The 19,294-nt window shown below is 43.3% G+C and overlaps 1 protein-coding gene across 8 annotated transcripts in view; it reads left to right on the top strand.

The window, feature by feature from the left end:
* The window catches only part of MYO5A (myosin VA), a 97,821-nt gene that overhangs the window by 51,530 nt on the left and 26,997 nt on the right, over window positions 1-19,294 (top strand). For all 8 annotated transcript variants that reach the window (XM_085070661.1, XM_085070660.1, XM_085070657.1 and 5 more), the window contains exons 10-22: window positions 1,452-1,717; window positions 2,271-2,352; window positions 4,712-4,852; window positions 5,261-5,386; window positions 7,242-7,325; window positions 10,749-10,910; window positions 11,399-11,496; window positions 12,122-12,208; window positions 12,298-12,406; window positions 13,187-13,398; window positions 14,289-14,445; window positions 17,931-18,170; window positions 18,685-18,933. In XM_085070661.1, coding sequence (XP_084926787.1) covers window positions 1,452-1,717; window positions 2,271-2,352; window positions 4,712-4,852; window positions 5,261-5,386; window positions 7,242-7,325; window positions 10,749-10,910; window positions 11,399-11,496; window positions 12,122-12,208; window positions 12,298-12,406; window positions 13,187-13,398; window positions 14,289-14,445; window positions 17,931-18,170; window positions 18,685-18,933 — 2,013 coding nt within the window. The remainder of the gene's footprint in view (window positions 1-1,451; window positions 1,718-2,270; window positions 2,353-4,711; window positions 4,853-5,260; window positions 5,387-7,241; window positions 7,326-10,748; window positions 10,911-11,398; window positions 11,497-12,121; window positions 12,209-12,297; window positions 12,407-13,186; window positions 13,399-14,288; window positions 14,446-17,930; window positions 18,171-18,684; window positions 18,934-19,294) is intronic.

Below are 19,294 nucleotides of genomic sequence, written 5' to 3'. Positions count from 1 at the left end.
TGATTTAATGATCACAGGTAGAAAGCTGATGAGCCTGAGGACTTGAGGAGCTTGCCTGTGTTGTGATGAGTATCTCCAGTGCAGGAATCCCACTGGCTGAGCTGTTAAAAACCTGCAGGTTCCTGTGCAGCCCTGTCCTGGCCTGACAATGCCTGGCAGGCAGTGGTGGGTGTCTGCTCAGTGGCATCATGAGCTGGGCTGTGCTGTTCTGAGGCAGTAGCCATGTCACCACTGAGCTCTGTGCCATGCACACTGCTCTGCTGGGAGGCACTGGTGTGGTGGTGGAGCAGTGGTGCTGCAGGGTTCTCTGCAAAGGGCTCCATAGGCTGCTGTGGCAATGAATCAGCTTGTTTAATGTCAGCTTGAGCAACCCTAATGTGACACTCTTTTGTGCAGTGTTCATAGCTATTATCACTTTATTATTGTCTTCCAAGCCAGTAAAACATGCTCAGTTAACTAGATTTTGGATGTGTAACTCCATGGGACCTCTGTATGTTGTAAGAACTAGAAAAAGCCTCAGAGAAGTCAGAAGGATGTGGAAATATTTAAAGCTGTTATACCCTGAAGCTACTGGACATGTAGTAACAGTCCTGTGCCATCTGTCCTTGTCAAAACACTGCTTGTCAGTGTGCTGCTGAGCCACCAGGTGCAGTGGGAGTGTGATGGGGAAGAAGTGTTAGGGGAGTTCCTTAGGAAGAAAGACCTGTCTGTCCTCCTTGACTTCTAGTGATCAGTTTGCATATTAGTCACAAGGTGTAGTGTCTTATTGAGTGATAAGTGCACTGCACTGATTTTTGTGCAGAAATCTTGTATACCCATCTCAGCATGCAAGCCTTGCTGGTTGATTTTACTTAGTTAAACAAAGCTCAGTTTTTTCTCTTGTACAGTCCCGTTTGAGAGCTAGAGAACATCATTTGTGTGCTGCAGTCTCTTAGTGTTTGTCCCCAGAATTCACTGAGAAAATTGTTAAGTACTGAGACCAGAGCACTAAAGTCCTTCCTCACTTCTTCCTCTTGCTCTTGGCTTGGGCTGCATTGCTTCATTGCCCGTCATTCCCTGCCATGGGTGGATTTGATCAGTCAAGAGCCCAGCCTGGGAGATGCAGTCCCTTTGGCCTGAGACATTTGTATAAATTCAAAATACCAAGTCCATCCCAGTGAAGCCAGATGATTCATTTTTCTGAAGGTTGCAGGTTCCCTGTGTGAAGCATTTTGGTGAACACAAGTATAGTAAAATAAATGCCTTTGAGGAAACTTATTCACTGATTTAGTTAAGCAATGTGAATGTGCTAAGTGGGAAGGGAACTTGCCACATTTTGAAGGAGGAAGAGCTGAGGAAGCTGCTGTTGCTGCTTATTGTAGGATCACTGCAGGCAGGCAGCTCTGTCTGCATGATTGTATGTTTGCTGTGGATAATACTGTTTCAATATCTAATGAGCCTGTTTTTATTAGCCCAAGCATGAGCCCCTCACCATCTTCTGTGACCTCATGGGTGTGGAGTATGAGGAGATGGCCCACTGGCTTTGCCATAGGAAGCTCTCCACTGCCACTGAAACCTACATCAAGCCAATTTCCAAACTTCACGCCATCAATGCCAGAGATGCACTTGCCAAACATATCTATGCTAATCTCTTCAACTGGATTGTAGATCATGTGAACAAAGCCCTTCATGCCACTGTAAAACAGCATTCTTTCATCGGGGTGTTGGACATCTATGGGTGAGTTTTTGTCAGAGATATGACACTCTTACATAACTATCTGACTGCAGGGCATCTTTGTCTTTATCATCTAGCGCTGCATGGATTACACAAAATCCCCAAACCTTAGCAGCTGCTTATTCCAGCTGAAGGAAGTAGGTGTTTAGTTTTGACACACTATCTAAGATCTTTGTTGTGACTTTGACTTTTATAGTGGGATTTCAGATTTTTGCTGGTGGTATTTCATCTATCTGTTGCATTGTGGAAAGTTACAAGGCAATTTTCATGTCAGGTTCCTCCAAGGCAGCAGTTACAGAGAGGACAAAGATAACTAATGTGCTCTCCAGTAACATCAGTCCTTTCCCTGAGTTCCTCATCCCTGCCTAGAGAGGGAGCATCACTGAACTGCCTGTGTAGTGCAATTTGCCATTTCCGTGTGTTTTCTTGCTTGACTGTGTTACTAGTGCCTGAAATAATTCAATGAATTTAACTGGAGGGAGGGAATTTAAAAATTTTGGGTAATTTTATCTTTTTTTTTAGTACACTAGTAATTTTGAATATATGCATATTTTAGATTTGAAACATTCGAAATCAACAGCTTTGAACAATTCTGTATCAACTATGCCAATGAAAAACTGCAGCAGCAGTTCAATATGGTAAGTAGGAAATGACTGGCATTTCCTCTTCCCTTTCCCCTTACCCAAGTCCATTCTGCTAATTGGGTCCCCAGTGGTTAGGATGAATTCCTCCAGTCTATTAACCAGCTGTCCTGGCCGTGGGCTTTGAGGGATGGGGAAAGATCGACTATCTCCTAGAAATAGATTTTATGACTAACTGCTGCTCTGGGACTATTTGAAATTCCGATCACAGTAACAATTATAAGGCAGAAGCAGTGCCTGGCAATTAAGACCCTGAGATTGCCTGTCAGTGAGAGCACCGTGTGGATGAAGTCGGAGTTGGTGGTGTCACTGTAACCTCCGAGAGCCCCTGGATGGGCAGAAGGAGCACAGCTTTGCTGCTGGAGATTTGCCGCCCGCACTTCCTCCCCGGGGTTATTTTTTGAGGCTTTTCAGCTGCATGCTGAAGTTGATGAATGACGTGTGGCAGAAGGCGGCTCTTCCCCCTCCTCCGGAGAGATCACGATTCTCTCCTCAGCTTTAGTGACGTTTGCAATTACATATCTTACCTGCATAATGATGAGGCAAGTTATTTCTGCCAGGTCTGTTGCTAGGCTCTGCTGCAGCACCAGGATGGCTCTGAGCCCTTGTTATGGTTGTACCTACTGTGTGCTCGCAGGACCAGATCTCCTGTGCTGTGGTTCAGGCCAGTGTGTCAGGGAGTGAGCAGAGTGCTGGAGCAGAGGCTGAGCTTTCCAGCCCTGGCATGCCCTTTCTGTGTGGGTAGTGCCATGGCTGGCTTCAGCTCCATGAGTGGGATGTTGTAACTGCTGGGCACAGGGTATCTCGGAGTTTTCACAACTGTACAGCAAAATCTAGTTGCAGTAAGAGCTGCAATGGTTCTGTTCTTCATTAAAGATCACTGTGCCCCTGTTCCCTTCCCTCTCTGCCATTGCTGGAAGCACCTGCCTCATGAAGCAGGGGTGACAGGGCTGTGGTGTTGGTGGCCTGCCAAGCTGCCAAACCCAATGCTGGTGAACATGGACCCATTGGGCTGCCATGCAGGCACACGGGGTGGAGGTTGCCTCAAATTCAATTCCTGTTTGCAGCCAGGAAACCTTCATGTGCAGCTTGCTGAGGGCTGGCTGCTTGGGAGTGGCCTGACCACCCTGCCCTGCCTGGTGCCCACTGCCCACAGGGAAAATCAGCTCTGAAGGCATTTTTCACCACCTGATTGCTAGTTCCTTCATGCTGAAAAAACAGGTTTCTGTTTTCTTTCAGATCTTAGGTTGGATATGATGTGTATCACCAGCAGAACGCTGCCAGGACTTTCCTGCCAGGTGCAGGGTGGGAATGGCTCCCGCGGGCGCGGTTCAGGAGCGAAGTGTTGGGAAGGATGGTGTTAAGCTAATGAAATAGAGGGATAAACAGCTTTGTCAGGGCAGCTTTCTGCTGCCTGGCAGATGTGTGCTGAGCTCGGGGCAGCTGGGGCTGGCACCCTAGTGCAGGTGTTGGGGTACCCCCAGAGCCTTGGTGCTGGTGGTGGGGCATTCCCAGCGTGGGCCAACCTGCCACAGCAGCATTAAGTGTGCAGAAAAATGTAAATGGGGGATGAAACATCATCAAAAATAACTGGAGTCAGCAGTCTTTTAGGTTTTTCAGAGCACTTGTTCTATTAAGACCACAGTTTGCCTGTTTAATGTCTTACTCTGTTTTTTCCTGAAGTTTTAATTCATCTCTTATGCACATTTCATTCAAGCTGTGCAGGTTGTTTGTGATAATATATTTGAATAAATATACAACTACATGGTTACTGATCTTCCTAGCAGACAAATCTGTCACAGAATCTTCCTTCAAGGGTTTTTTGTACTAATACTTCTAGAGTCATTCTTGGGAGGCTTTTGCTGAAGAGTAAATTTTAATGCAGTGTGTCATCTTAGAAATAAATCAGCAGCCATTTAAGAGGAAGTGGAGCTTTGTTCTTTTACAAGGAAACACAAAAGTATTTATAGTGAAATTTTGCTTGAAATAGAGCAGTGTTCGTAATTTCCAAATCATAAAAGCACATCCCACTTTATAGGTTGCTGTTCCTGCACTTGAAGCTTTTACTGTATTTTGTGTTGGTTTTTTATAAAAGAGATTATAGTAATCGTGGGACAATATAGTAAAAAGATAGGATATTTGCAGAGACTATGGAGTGCTTTAATTTAGACTGTTGCTTTTAGGCCAAGAAAAAAGGTTAGTTTATTTTTCATACACTTGTTAAAGGGTTTATTCAGTTGAACTAGTGTGTCACTTGACAGCCTGGATTAACGTGCCAAGGTGAATTCAGCTGAGAGTTCAATGTATTTATTCTGCACTTTATTTCACAGAAAACTGTTTTCTTTTTGCCCTGTAGCATGTCTTTAAGCTGGAACAAGAGGAATATATGAAGGAACAAATACCATGGACCTTGATTGATTTCTACGACAATCAGCCTTGCATCAACCTCATAGAGGCCAAAATGGGAGTTCTGGATCTGTTGGATGAGGAGTGCAAGGTGTGTGTTCAAGGGTTTTCATAGGGAAAGAGGTCGTCAGCTGTCCTGCTTTTGAGCCTCACAGGGAAAAATCATCTGCAGACAGTTGTCATTTTGACAGTGCTAGTGCAAGAATTTGGAAAGCATGCAAACAGAATTGGCAATTGCAGGAGGAGAAAAAGTGGTTTTAGTAGTGAAAACCCCCTTCCCTTACATCATGTATCTGTATTTGTTTCTGGGTCTCTCATCAACTTTGTTTGGACTTCAACAGTTTTCCCTTTCCTGAGGATAGCGAGTGCAGTCCTTGGTCCTGTCAGGAGCTGGAATGGGAGAGCAAACTATCAAGTGCTGTCCCCCATCTTATCAGATGCTTTCGCTACTAAAAAGTTTTCAAAACATTTTAAGTGTATTCTGTATTCTCTTCCATAGATGCCAAAAGGCTCAGATGACTCTTGGGCCCAAAAACTATACAATACTCATTTGAATAAATGTGCTCTCTTTGAAAAACCACGTATGTCAAATAAGGCCTTTATCATCAAGCACTTTGCTGACAAGGTAAGGACTTCTCCTCTGGTACTTCTCCCTCCTTCTGTCAGAAGAAGAAAGTGAACAGTGCAGAGCCAGGGACACAGATGGGCTCCCGACTCCCATCACATGCTCTAACCACTGACCATCCTTTTTCCAAACATGGCAGCTTAGTGCATTTGCAGCTCTCAGCATTACTGTATCGATTCCAGTTATGCAACAGAAATGTACCAAATAGGAAATCCTGTACCTCACTCTTTTAAGCTAAAGAGCAGCAATGAATTAATGCTGTTTTTGCTGCCATCTCAGTGTGCAAAGAGGAGAGAGGCTAACACACCCTTTTCTATTGCTGGAGCAGTGTGTGTTGCTCCCACCCTCGCCTCGGCTGCTCAGGGAACAGCTATTTCTAGGAAGCTGGCTGAGTGGTGTCTCAGTGGAGTGCATGTGGTGTTCAGCTCCCACAGTGCTCGTCAAACTGAGCCACTCTTCAGGTTAAAACGAAAAAAAATTAAAATTCCATTTAATACAGTTGTCCTGTTATACAGAAAAGCTGCCTTAGAATATTGTCAGCTTTGTCAAAAAAGGCTTCAAGAAGCTCTGGGATTCTTATCAGTAGGTCTGCACATGCTAATGTGGGGGGTTGGAGGCCTTTATCTGCCTCCACTAGGTTTCTCCCAGGCTCCTGAATTTATGTGTGGAAGAAGGGTCCTGTTCTTTTTGCATCTAGTGTTAATGAAAGCAGCAAGAATATCTCTGTAACTGTTCAGATTCCCGAGTTCTGTTTTGTTTTGTGGATGAGAGAACAAGAAAGAATTAATTAATATTTCATAACCTGTTCATTAGGCTAAACTTTGATATTGAAAGCTTTCCTATGCTTAGTCTGTGAGCAGCAAGGGCCAAGGCAAGCTGAAAGTAGCTCCAAGCAGGTGCTAGAAAAGCTCTGCTGTGCTGTCTGTGCTGAGCATTTTCTGTTTTCAGTGTGCTTATGTGAATGTACACAGACATCTTGGAGGAGGAATACTGGCAGGGCAGTGCTCTGCTGACGTTGTGCTCCTGGAGAAGGCAGGGATGCTGCTGCCCTCTCCTGGCATGGCCTCCACAGTGAGAACAGGGATGGTGCCCCACGGAGTGCCCTGAGTGGAGACCTTGGGGACATCCTCTGTGCTCTTCCCTCTAGGAATTCTTCGAAATGTTTTGCAGCTCTGGGTATAGTGTCATTGTGCAAGCACTGATAAATGGGCTTTTGACAATGGTTTTGGTTTTCTTTCAGCCTTGAATTAGGACAGTGAAAAAAGTGGTAGGTTTTTATCTGATGCTGGCTGTTCTTTGGTCCTTGAGACCCTGTGGCCCTGTGACAGAGGATTGTTATGTATTTCCACAACATTCAGATATTTTATTGCTTCTGGTAAAGTTAGTCCTTCTGAGCACAAATGAGGCATTTCCACAATAAGCTGCAGGCAGATGTGCTTACTGCCTCTCAGCTAATGAGACGAGATACTTTGTTCTTAGTTGCATCTGCATTTCAGGCAGCTCTGCCACTCTGATAAGTTCGGTGAAGGAGATGCTCAACACACATTTTGATTCTTCACCCTTACAGTAGCCATTCAGTCATGCTGCCTTACCACGAGCATCTCTCAGCAGTGAAATATGTCTGGTATAATGCAATTGCAGTATTCATCTCTCTCTATTTTAATGTTCTGTGTTTTACTGGAAAGCACTCTCTTTGAGGAAAATCTATATTTAACAAAGATGCACATGAGAGCTGATATTTTCAGTATGTGAAAGAATTACATTTTAAATGTGAATGTTGTAGCTGGTGAATTCTGTACAAAATATTCTTACTAAATCATTCTAACACTTTTTTTTGTAAAATGATGGCTTTCAGGTGGAATATCAATGTGAAGGCTTTTTGGAAAAGAATAAAGATACAGTTTATGAAGAACAAATTAAGGTCCTAAAATCAAGTAAGGTTAGTATAAGGATTTCTTTTTTCTTCTTTTGCAGTTATGTGTCCTTGAATTAAGGGTCATATAAAACTTCTCATAAACCTAGGAAATCTTTCTCCTCTAGCATCAGGTCAACTGAAATTGAGCATAGTTTGTGTTTAACTTGATTATCTGTATGAATTTAGAAAGTCCTATATCCTAATTTTTTTCCATGTAAGATCAGTCTATTTAGCCACTAATTTCCCTGTTTGTGGTTTGCTGTTGTTGTTTTGGGGGCTGTTCTGTTGGGTTTGGGTTTTTGAGTGGGGGGAAAGAGGATTGGGTGGGAGGTTTCTTTTTCACAAAACTTTTCTATATTCTCTGTAGAGGCATCAGTGACTTCTGATGTACTGTAGTGGTATAAGAAGGCTTAACAGTTAAGCCCTTAATTTTATAACCTGAAAACAGAAGCTCCTTGTCTATGGCATGACAACTGAGCAGAAAATTTCTGAAGGAGAGACAAGTTCTGTTCCAGAAACAAAATGACAGAGGAATAAAATACAGAGACCCGAAGGACACAATCCAGAATTTACAGTCTTGTCTCCTTGATATCTATGAAAGGAAGATAACATCTGAATTGAAAAATACTGCATGAAGGAATATTATAGAACAGGCCTTCAGTGGCACTGTCTGCTCTTTGTAATGGCAGAAATGCTGGTTGTGCTCTCTGAAATGTGAAGGCAATTAACTTGACATTGTACAGCATTGGCTGTTGGGAATTTGCTAGCTCTAATGGCCCAGGAAGCTGGGTATCAAGGACAGGCTATTTAAAATATGCTATTCTATCAGGAAAACCAACGTTTTTCTCTTCGGTTTCTATTCTGAGCAGATAATATGAAGCTAAATGATTAAAACATGTGGTATAATGAAACACCACAGCAGAGTTTCCACTGGGAGAACTGTTGAAATGGTTTGAGTGAAGCCAATTGCTGGGGGTGGAGGGGGAGGCAGGTGGCATCTTTGGGGAGCTGACAGGGGCCAATCAGGCACTCTGTGGAGGGCAGAGGGACAGGGTGCTCTGGGGGATGTCAGCCAGGGACTGAGGGACAGGCAGTGGGGACAGAGCTGCCAGAAGAGCATGACAGCAGCTTGGGCAGGCTGAGTGTAGCTTGAGGCAGTTCAATCTAAACACTAAAAACCAACATGGTTTTACCCCATGGTAAGTTTTGCCAAAACCAGTGTGAAGAATGTTTCATTTCTATTTTTCATCAGTGCCTCTTTGTTAGTAATTGTAGTAGAACTGCATTTCTGATTTTAATTTTATTTTGTTGGTGGTGGTGTTTTCTGGGTTTGCTGTGCACATCCAACAGAAGGTAATTCTAAATTAAATGCGTCATCTGTCATCCTGCCCATGCCCACTCTGACATACAGCTTGGATGCCTCTTTGCTCTCCAAAGTGCATGACACACACTGCTCTTGGCAGGCACTGTAGAGTTCACCTATTTACTTTGGCCTTCTCTGTAAATCCACCCACAGAACCTCTTTGAACTCGTTCAGTTTCCATGCATGTATCATGAAAGCAATACAACAATCCTGGGCTTTTGTGCTTGCTACTGGCATGGTTGTAAAAATCTTCTGTTGGGGCTCTGTATTGAAAGAATTGATCTGTAAGATTGTTAGCAGCATGTCTGTTAAGTTGTCTGAAAAAGTTACAGGGAAGAAATGCTTGCTTGCTTGTTTTCTATCATGTGAATTGTCTACCCTTTGATCAGTGTTTTCCCCTCTCTTTGAACACTCCTAGTGTTCTGCAAAACAAAGAAAATTGGTAAGATACTAAAACCCAAAACCAAGCAGGAACAGGAATAACCCTGCAGTATGAATTGTTGCAGCTCTGCTCCACTGTTGCTGACCTGTACTGGAGAGGCCAGACATAGTTCCTTTCTTCTACTTGGAGTCACTGGGCCAGTGTCTGTGAAAACAGTGCCTTTGATATGCACTTGCCCATTTTGGCAGGCAGATTTTCCCAGGGTTGGAGAAAGGGAGTGAGACTTAGGTATGGACAGCTTAAAAGAACTCCTCCATCTGCAGTCGAGACAATGAGGACTCCATTCTTACTTCCATCCCTGGTGTGTGGGAGCATCAGGAGCTTCAGAAGAATCATTTTACATTTGAGTAAGTTTCTGTACAGTTGAAAAGACCTGGCTGTGTAGCTCAGATGCCTGTGCACACCAACTCACTGCATCACAGGCAGCTGAAGGAGGAGGAGGTGGTGCAATCACCCTCAACTCTGTGTTGAGTCAGTGGAAGAAGAGTAAATCACCCTCTGAAAATGTCCTTCTTCCACCAGCTGCAGAAGTAGACTCAGGTGAGATAAAGCCAAGCTTCCTTTTAAGTTCAGGAATTTAGGATCCCTTTGTAGCATCCTTAGTCACTCTATTATGCTGGAGTGCTATGTTGGATGCTGCTGGGGAACATTTGATGCCTTCTCCCAACCCGTCTGGCACAACCAGAGCACAGGTGCCATTTGGTTGTGTGTCATGTTCCATTGGTTATCGTATCTGCTCACCAAGTTTTATAAGGCAAAACCAATTTTTAAATTTTTTAGGTTGCACTTTGCCCAAGCAGTTTCTAGTACTGAAAAATGAATGTTCCTCTCTCTTGGGAAAAAAATGCACAGATACTAGATATAAAATTATTCATGGACAGGTAGAGAAGTTCAGATTCTCTTACTCTTGTAACAGTTCTGAAGTGCTGTAGTTGTCAGTAGAAAGACCTGGTGGTGTTACTTCTAGTTATAAGTTACTTCAGAGGAACTGTTACCTATCAGTATATTCTGTAGCCATTAGAGAAAGGGAACCGGATGTCCTGGGTGGTATTTGGAAGGATGTTTCACGTTTTTCCTCCACTCCCACTGACAGGGAGTAGATCTCAGTCAGATAAATTTGGCTAGTAGGTTTTTTTTTTTCTTCAATTGATGGTTCCTCTTTTAAGATAATTATTTCAATTTGGAGTGATAAAGCAGGAATCGTCTTTGCTGCCTGCTGTTTCATTCAGTGTCCCAGATAGCTCTCAGCCACAAAGGAGACTGATGCACCATTGGAATATGAGAGGACCCTGTTGTTCCCTTCCTAGATCAAAGCAGCCATTTATAATTGCAACCAGCACTTATGAAACTGCTGTCAGTATCTAACTGTTTCACATGGGAGCTATTGGTGGCTATGTGAAAAAAACCCTCAAATCAGAATTTTATCTTCAGAAGGAAACTCACTGATCAAAAATTTTGGTATTAAATCATGGCCCACTTGCTATACCACTTAGTTTGTCTGCTTTTTGCATTTGTCCCCGTGAAGTTCAACAAAAATGCAGTTCTTAAAAAAACTAAGCCTGGAATTTAACCTTAAACACAAACAGGTGCAGTCACTTGCTGGGTTCTTACCATCTTTATGTCTTTTATGCTGTTACACCAGTTTAAGCTGCTACCAGAGTTATTCCAGGATGAGGAGAAGGTCCTCAGTCCCACATCAGCTACCCCTTCAGGGCGTGTGCCTCTGTCCCGAATGCCTATCAAACCTGCCAAGGCCAGGCCAGGGCAAGCCAGCAAGGAGCATAAGAAAACTGTGGGACATCAGGTGAGTTTGAAGATGCAGCTCTGTTAAATAATCTCTACGTCCTGTCTCAGGTCCCAAGGCGTGCTGCTGGCTCTTGGGATCCCTTGTGATTTTGAGAGGTGCAGCTTATTACAACTTACAGTTTGGAGCAAAGAGTTCCTAATTACTAATGCACTGTGGGGCACTGTTTCAGGGGGCCTATTTCTTGTTGTGGTGCCAAACCCCTGATGCTTTTCAAAACAAATTTAGCGTGGATGCTGAGAAGGCTTGAAAATCTTAAACTGGGTCTTTTGGATCATGTACCACTTTGTCTGGAAAAGAGTGGGGTTCACTCCCTAGAAATCTTGGTTCAAGTTATCAATGGGCCAAACATAAAATATCCACATATCTTTGCCATAATTAAATTAAAAGTATGCAGATCAGGTCCGCATTTTGAGGTTATCTCAAACATGACTGAGCTTATCGAGGCTATTCCCTGATTTTTTATTTTCATTTTGTTTTTCAAAAAGTTTCGAAACTCTCTTCATCTGCTGATGGAAACCCTGAATGCTACAACTCCACACTACGTGCGCTGCATTAAACCAAATGATTTCAAGTTTCCATTCACGTAAGATGAATGTTCCTGTGTGGTTGGAGTAGCCTGTGTTGGGAGGGGTTTGCCCAGGGCCACCAAGCATCAAGGCTTTGCTAAACCTTGCTCACTCAGGAGTGAAGTGCTGTGTCTCCTTTCTCTGGTTATGGATTTATTGTGTGTGTGTATTACAGCAGATGTTTGGGGATGAATAGAGGGAGAAATACTTCTTGATAGCATTTTTTTGTTTATGGCAATATATGAGAAAAAATTCCAAACTTTTCGTTGCTAGCAATTTTAAATGTAACTAGCGGTTTGCACTCCTTGAACTCATTTGAAATTTGTGGGAATTTTCTTTTTCAGATTCCAAAGCCTTTTTCCTTACCTTTTTTTCTGTATATGAACTTGCTTAGAGCTTTTCTCCAAACCCAGGCACACAGACTCATGTAGCTCTTGGGCTGGCCAGCAGGAAGTGCCAATGGGCTCTGACAGCTCTCTGGCCATGCTGTCCTCAGTTACCCCTGAGTTTCAGGACTTGTTCACCACCCATCACATCCCACCCCTGCTCCCCACTGTGCCACCCCTGTCCTGGGTGTGCACACAACCAGGAGCCCCAGGTAATGCAGACCTAGTCCCACACCCACCTTTTGTTCCTACCTAGGTTTGATGAGAAGCGGGCAGTGCAGCAGCTGAGAGCTTGTGGTGTCCTGGAGACCATCCGAATCAGTGCAGCTGGCTTCCCCTCCAGGTGTGTGTGCTCTCTCTGGATTGCTTGCAGCTGCAGTTCTATTTAGGCTAAGGCTCATTGTTGGGACTGACACTCTGGTTTTGGGGCAGGTGGACGTACCAAGAGTTCTTCAGCCGTTACCGTGTTCTGATGAAGCAGAAGGATGTCCTTGGTGACCGAAAGCAGACTTGTAAAAATGTTCTGGAGAAGCTGATTAAGGTACTGGACTTAGTGCTGAGAGCACTTGGAATCTGCAGAAACAAAGGCAGTGTCTCTTACTCCCTCACAGCCACACTATTTTAGTACTTCTGCAAAGTACTAAGCCACAGATGTATCCTAAGCTGTAGCTCTTTGACAGCTGTTCCTTTCAACTTAGAATCAAACAGCCAACAAAATTAGTTTTTTCCAACGTGCCTTTGTACATTCTCAGATTTTCCCTCAAAGGAGTACTACAGCCTGTAGAGATAAAATATTATTCTGTTTCTGGTTTAGTTCTGAAATTTCAGATGTGTTTGAGCAGCAGCAGCATGCCTTGCTCTGCTTTAGTCCTGATGCAATAAGTGATGTGTACATGTCTGAAGCCCCAGCTGCTTTGTTTGCACTGTGTAATGTGGTTGAAGATGGACCATTTAGAGGGGTCAGCTACAATTTAAGCAGAAAATTGTATATGTGCACTGCCTGCATTGCTTTCATTCTCTGGGCCCCTTTGTCACCTCCTGTAGCCTTCCATGTTATTATCTTCATGGCATTCTCATCTAAGCAAAAGTCTCACATTGCTCCTTTGGGCCATGCTGGTGGCCTTATTGTATTAATTTTTTAACAGAATCATACAGACAAAATATCTTTCTCCACTACTTAATTTAAGTCTCAGATTACCCAAAATGTTACACAGATAATTTTGCCTCTTTGCTAACTGTACTTTCATTTAGCCCTTCGTGCCTTTTTTTATGCACTAACATTTAATGCTGTAACTTATCCTCTTTTTACCTCTGAAAATAGGACAAGGATAAGTACCAGTTTGGTAAGACAAAAATATTTTTCCGGGCTGGTCAAGTAGCCTATCTGGAAAAAATAAGGGCAGATAAGTTGAGAGCTGCCTGTATCCGCATCCAAAAGACCATCCGGGGCTGGCTGATGAGGAAGAAGTACCTGCGTATGAGGAAGGCTGCCATCACCATCCAGAGACATGTCAGAGGGTACCAAGCACGATGGTAAGCACTGCTCAGGGGAAATCCCACACCAGCCTCAGCCCAGAGCCCTTTAAGTAGGGCATTTAAATGTGATACACTTGTTCTCGCCTTCCTATACTGCCTGAGAGGAAATGATTTTCCAGGGAAATGAAGGAAATTGAGTATAATGAGGGTGTCTGTCCTGCCTGGTTTTGACCTTTCTGAGAGGACAGTAGTACCCTGGCTGTATGATGCAGAAAACAAGTAGTACTAGGAGATGTGTTGCAGGTGAGGTAAAGCAGGATTGTCTGAGTCTTTATTGCCCAGTTTCCATGTGCCCTCTTGGCTCGGTCAGCCCTGCTGGAGAAGCCATTCCTCATCAAGGGTGCAGCTGTAAAGGGACATACATCAGTCAGTGATTTGTTTGGATTGACTTCTGAGGGATGGCTGTGGGCCCAGAGAGAAGGGCAGGAATACAGGTGGTATTGTTCAAAGACAAGGTGGTGATGAAGACTATAATCACCAACCTTCAGAAAGAACCTTATGTCAAGATGCTTTGTAATTGTCTTACTGCAAGAGCCAAGAACAAGCAAACATTTTCTACTAGTTGAGGTTAGGAGAGGAGATCTGGAAGATGACATAGTGGAAACAGCTTTCAGGTTGAAGAGGTGATGACAAATTAGGCTAAGTTTATCTTGTCAGCTGTATAGTACAGTTCTTAGGGGAAATGAAAGCATTTCCCTGTAAAGCTTTGCAAGGTTTCTGTTAATTTGTCATTCTGTTGTTCTGCCACACAGCAGAATAGCAAGTAAATATACTGTGCCACTGACAACATTAAGAAGAAACTAAAAAAAAGAAGATTAAAAAACCAGTAAGCATTCAATCACTGGAACATAATTACAGGTATTATTTGCAATCTTTTCCTTGCTTAGCTATGCCAAGTTCCTGCGGAGAACACGAGCTGCCATCACCATTCAGAAGTTCCAGCGCATGTATGTGGTGCGCAAGAGGTACCAGAGCATGCGAGATGCTACCATTGCTCTTCAGGCTCTCCTCAGAGGTTACCTGGTCAGAAACAGGTACCAAATGGTAAGAAATCATAATGGACTTTTTCACTCCACCTTCAGTTCGATATGCTTTCAGGACAACGCTGCTCTGTGGTGTTGTCTTGGGAATCTGAAATGTTTTGTGTGCATGCTCTTAGGTGTGATACACAAACAAAATACCAGAGCATGGATTGAGGGACACAGCATCTGGAAATTAGAAATACATAATACTCCCATCAGCGTATCATTTTAGACATATTCTCATTGTCATCTAATATGGATGTACTTGGACTTTCAGTGCAGCCAGTGGAGAATCCAGCAGGAGCTTACAGCATTTCTGACCTTTTCATTTGTTATGTATAATGTCAAGGCACTTAAATACTGAAAATGGCCTTGCTTTTATCTACCTCCATGACTCCAATCAGTATTGCTTCCATCAGTATACATGTGATGCACTCACTACTGGTCCTCTCCCATCCTTAGTTTCAGTGTTTCTGAAATGGCTGATGGAATATACTGCAGGAGACTTATGTTAGCAAAGAGATACCCACAAAAATAGGGTATTGAAAATTATCCATGGGTGGGGCGTTTTTGTTTTGTTCTTTTTTTTAATGTATGTTGGGTTTGGTTTGGGGATAAATTGATACAAACCGGTCCTAATGATACTGATAATATTTTCTTGATTAAACTTGATAATAAATTATTCATTTGAGAAATTAGAATTTCATTTTCAGTGGTCTCAGGGCTGGAAACAGAATTATGATTCAAACTGCAAAATGCTAACATATTTCATAGCACTTCCATCTACAAGAACTGTTTTAACCAGGCTCAGAAGTCAGCCTATATTTCACCGAAAAAGTAGCTGAGGGAGTTTTGTTGTTTTCCCAAGCATGTAGATGTTAAGGGCATGCATCCAAAAGCCATCTGATGCTTATGTGCCATATCTTTCTCTTTTATAATAGAGTTTCTGTATATTTTTCATTTGTATAAAAGTTACTACACAGTCATTTGTCGCATTCTAACATAAGCTAAACACAAAATTGGAAAAAAAAATCCTTGATAAGAATTTCTTAGTAGTAAGAGCCCTGTGCTTTACTTGGCTATTCTTTTGAGTGGGTATCCACTTCACTTTTTATTGGAACTCTTAGCATTCTTGTTATACAAACGATATTTGTTATGTTAAACAAGATGTGTTTTTACCAGTGGTCTGACAGATGTGGCAGAGTGGCACATGGGTCACAGCAATAGGTGGCCTAAAGTCTTTAGGAAAATGGGAGATGTTTCTCTGTGCTTTGTCAGTCGCATACGTAACACACATCTGTCCTGAAGCACAGTTTAATAAACCTGTTATATTCCCTCTTAATAGAGATGGCAGGTTCCTGGAGGAGTCCCTGGAAGGGGTGGTCAGACCTGCCTGTCAGGAGGATCCCCCTCGAGCTGTAAATTGTTCACTGCAGTAAAACATGACAGTCTGACAAGTGCCCCTGCGGTGTGCTGTGTTTGTCTTGTGCTCCTAAGGTGGGATTTTACTCAAGCTGAGCTACAGGGATGGCCAGAGAGGGAAGCAGAGCTCTGTGTGCTGTGGGAAGGTAAACACGGTTGTTCTGGAGTTGGTGATGATTGCAGACGAGTGAAACTGAAAGGTTGCCCTGTGACAGGACAGCTGGGCTGAGCCCTGCCTGCAGTGATGTGTGGTACACGTGCTGTTCCTTAGGATTGTGAAAGGGACCTGTTGTTGTTGTAGGCATGTGTTGAGTCACGTGGGCAGGACGAGGAATTTAGTATGGTTGAATCATCTGTTTCACACATCCTGGGGAAAGCTCCTGCCTGAGACATTGCAATGGGCTTCTCGGCTGGACGAGGAGTTTAGTTCCTCCATAGCTTTGACATGAGCTTTCCTGGGATAAGCCTGGTTAATTAACTTTTGTGATCCTCTCACCTGACTTTGGAGTGGCTTGTTTCCTCTCTGGATTGCATGGATGTGAGAACTCACTGGCAGATGAGGACCATCCCTGCGCGATGGAGGTATTTTACAGGACTTGTTGCTTTCAAACTTGAGGTGAAAATGTTGTTGAAAGCTAGTTGTATTCAAGTGTTCAGGCACCTGCAGGGAAGCTGAAGGAGTGGTCCAGGAAACATGTAAGAAGGAGGCAGGAGGCAGGAATGCCAACTGCATGGTGTACAGTCAGAAGGACTTTGCCTTTTGACCTTTGCTGTGCTTTTCAGAAAGCTGCTTCCTTACTTTGGTGTGCTGAGTAACTGAATGCTGCTGTTTCAAGTCTCATTTTTCATTCAGGAATAAATGCTGAGGGAGAAAGTTTGTATATATTATAATCTTGCCACTTTGCCAGTGAATTTTAAATTAATTGATCTGGAACTGTAATGCTTCTAACACATTTCAGTTCATTTGCTAAATAGTCTAAAAGAAAATAAAATTATTGTTACCTGACTAGTTTGTCTTACCAACTTTGTGGTAAATCAGTGTAAGAATGTGAACTGTCCCTGATATTTAACTATCAATTCCAAGCATTAGCATGAAACATTAAATAAAGTTGTTCTTTATAATAAACTGTTTTATTTGCAGAAGATTTCTTAAGTGAACTCTAAAGCTCTCAGAGTCCTGGAAGCCTGGTGGGTTTGGGCAGGCGCTCCATGCATAGCTGTGATCTGCTTGAATTCAGGTGTTCCAGACCTGGGGGATTTCTGATTGAATTAGTGGGTGAAGGATCCAAAAACAAGTGGTAGACTCTTCCTAGTTGAACCCTCTGGTCAACATGCAGGTGCAAGTTGTTGGCATTCTTGACTGGTTTGTGGTACAAATTATTTTTTTAAAAATATATTATGGGGGTTTTTTTCACCTCTGAGCTATGGTTGAAATTTCTGCCATAAAATAAATTGGAATTACTACACTGTAAATTTTTTAGTATAGATGAAAACTTTTCCATGCTGGCAAGCCTAAGATATCTCAAAAAAGGGAACCAAAAAACCCTCAAACAAAATAACACAAACCAAAAGCCTCTGACTTTTAACAGCTGCTACAATTTCCTCTGGGTTGTAGTGTGTACTGACTGCATTGCATACCAAATGTGGTAATTTTAAAGTTTGTATTGATGAATCTGAGGCAGCATATGTCGGTGATTCAAAAGCATTTCAAGGTAAGGATGCAGTTAAAAAAAAAAAAAAAAAGATTGTATTTGTGATCTTGCCAACAGGTACCATATACTTTTGTAATTAGCTGGGATCTGACCTCAACACAAAGGCATTCCTGGTGCTTCAGTGTGCCTCCAGTTCTTCTTGCCATGTTTTTCCCTCTGGTTTCTTTCCATTTTTTCCTTGTTGTTGCCCATATTCCAGTCTTCTTTTCCCTCTTCTTGTTTTTCTTTAAATAAATTAAATTTCTTGTTGCTCTTCACCAGAAGTTTCTCTTTGCAGACAAAGCTGTCTCTATATCCATCGTTATAACCTTTTTCCCTGCCCAGGTGTGGTTTGGAGCTCTAACTCCCCTCGCCCTGCTCTCTCCCCCTGCAGATGCTGCGGCAGCACAAGGCTGTGGTTATCCAGAAGCACGTGAGGGGCTGGCTGGCTCGCCAGCGCTACCGCCGCACGCTCAGGGCCATCGTGTACCTGCAGTGCTGCTACCGCCGCATGATGGCCAAGAGGGAGCTGAAGAAGCTCAAGATAGAGGCTCGCTCCGTGGAGCATTACAAGAAGCTTCACGTTGGCTTGGAGAACAAGATTGTGCAGCTGCAGCGGAAGATCAATGACCAGGTAAAAGCTCCCTGGCCTTGGGGAAAGTGTGTCAAAACCTTGGTTACCTTTCTCAGTACTGTGGGCATTCACAGAATGCACTGAATTTTCATTGCAAAGGCTCAGTTCCCTTTTCTGCTGAAGAAGAGTGATAGGAGAGAAGGGGAGGCCAGAGTAGAACTGGAGCAGTCAAACATCCATTTGTTCCTCTCAGCAGAACTGTGAAAAAACACCCACTCGCTTAACGCCAGTATTGCGTTTGAAGCACGTCAGCTGCTCTGTTTTAGGGGAAGGTGGGGTGATGGTGTCTGATGTATGTGGGCTCTCCATCTGATTTTAGTTTAGGATGTACAGGCTTAGAGACTGGACTGTTCTGCCACCTCATTAAGCAATTCTGCAAAAACAGACCCAAACCTTCTTGAAATGGGGAGGCTGCTCCTGTGCTCCCATGTCTGGGTGTATTCTGTAGGGAAGGAGAAGGCTCCCTTAAACCAGAACTCCAACAGCCACTCTGTCTGTGTTGTGTTTTGCAAAGAACAAAGAGTACAAATCTCTGCTGGAGAAGATGAGCAACCTGGAGATCACGTACAGTACGGAGACGGAGAAGCTGCGGAGCGATGTGGAAAGGCTTCGGCTGAGTGAGGAGGAGGCCAAGAACGCCACCAACCGTGTCATCAGCCTCCAGGAGGAGATTGCCAAGCTCCGCAAGGAGCTGCACCAGACTCAGACGGAGAAGAAGAGCATTGAGGAACGGGCAGACAAATACAAACATGAAACTGAGCAGGCATGTATGGGGTGTCAGATGCATGAGAGGATTTACAGGGGCCTGGTGTACGCTCAGGTTTTGCCCAGGCTTAGTTGGTTCACTTGTGTGGCTGATAGTTTTACTGTGGTTTTTATAGCTGTGCAGTCCTAAATAGGCTTGGTACCTAAATGGGTACACCTGTGGTAGATGAATGTGCTAAATCCATGTATTGTGTTTAAGTTTATGTATCCAGTCTATTCAGATTTCGGTACTGAAAGTATTTGCAAAGCCTTAAACTTTCTGACTTAGTCAGAGGTAGCACACTCATAACAAGAAATGGTTTTACCTGCCTAGAGAGAGTAATCACACAGATACCAGAAATCTGTCCCATCTTCAGTAT

Source organism: Lichenostomus cassidix, chromosome 10, assembly GCF_008360975.1.
Source record: "Lichenostomus cassidix isolate B80296 chromosome 10, HeHo_3.0, whole genome shotgun sequence".
Classification (NCBI taxonomy): domain Eukaryota; kingdom Metazoa; phylum Chordata; class Aves; order Passeriformes; family Meliphagidae; genus Lichenostomus; species Lichenostomus cassidix.
Note: the sequence above shows the minus strand (reverse complement) of the source record. Positions and strands in the feature narration are given on the sequence as shown.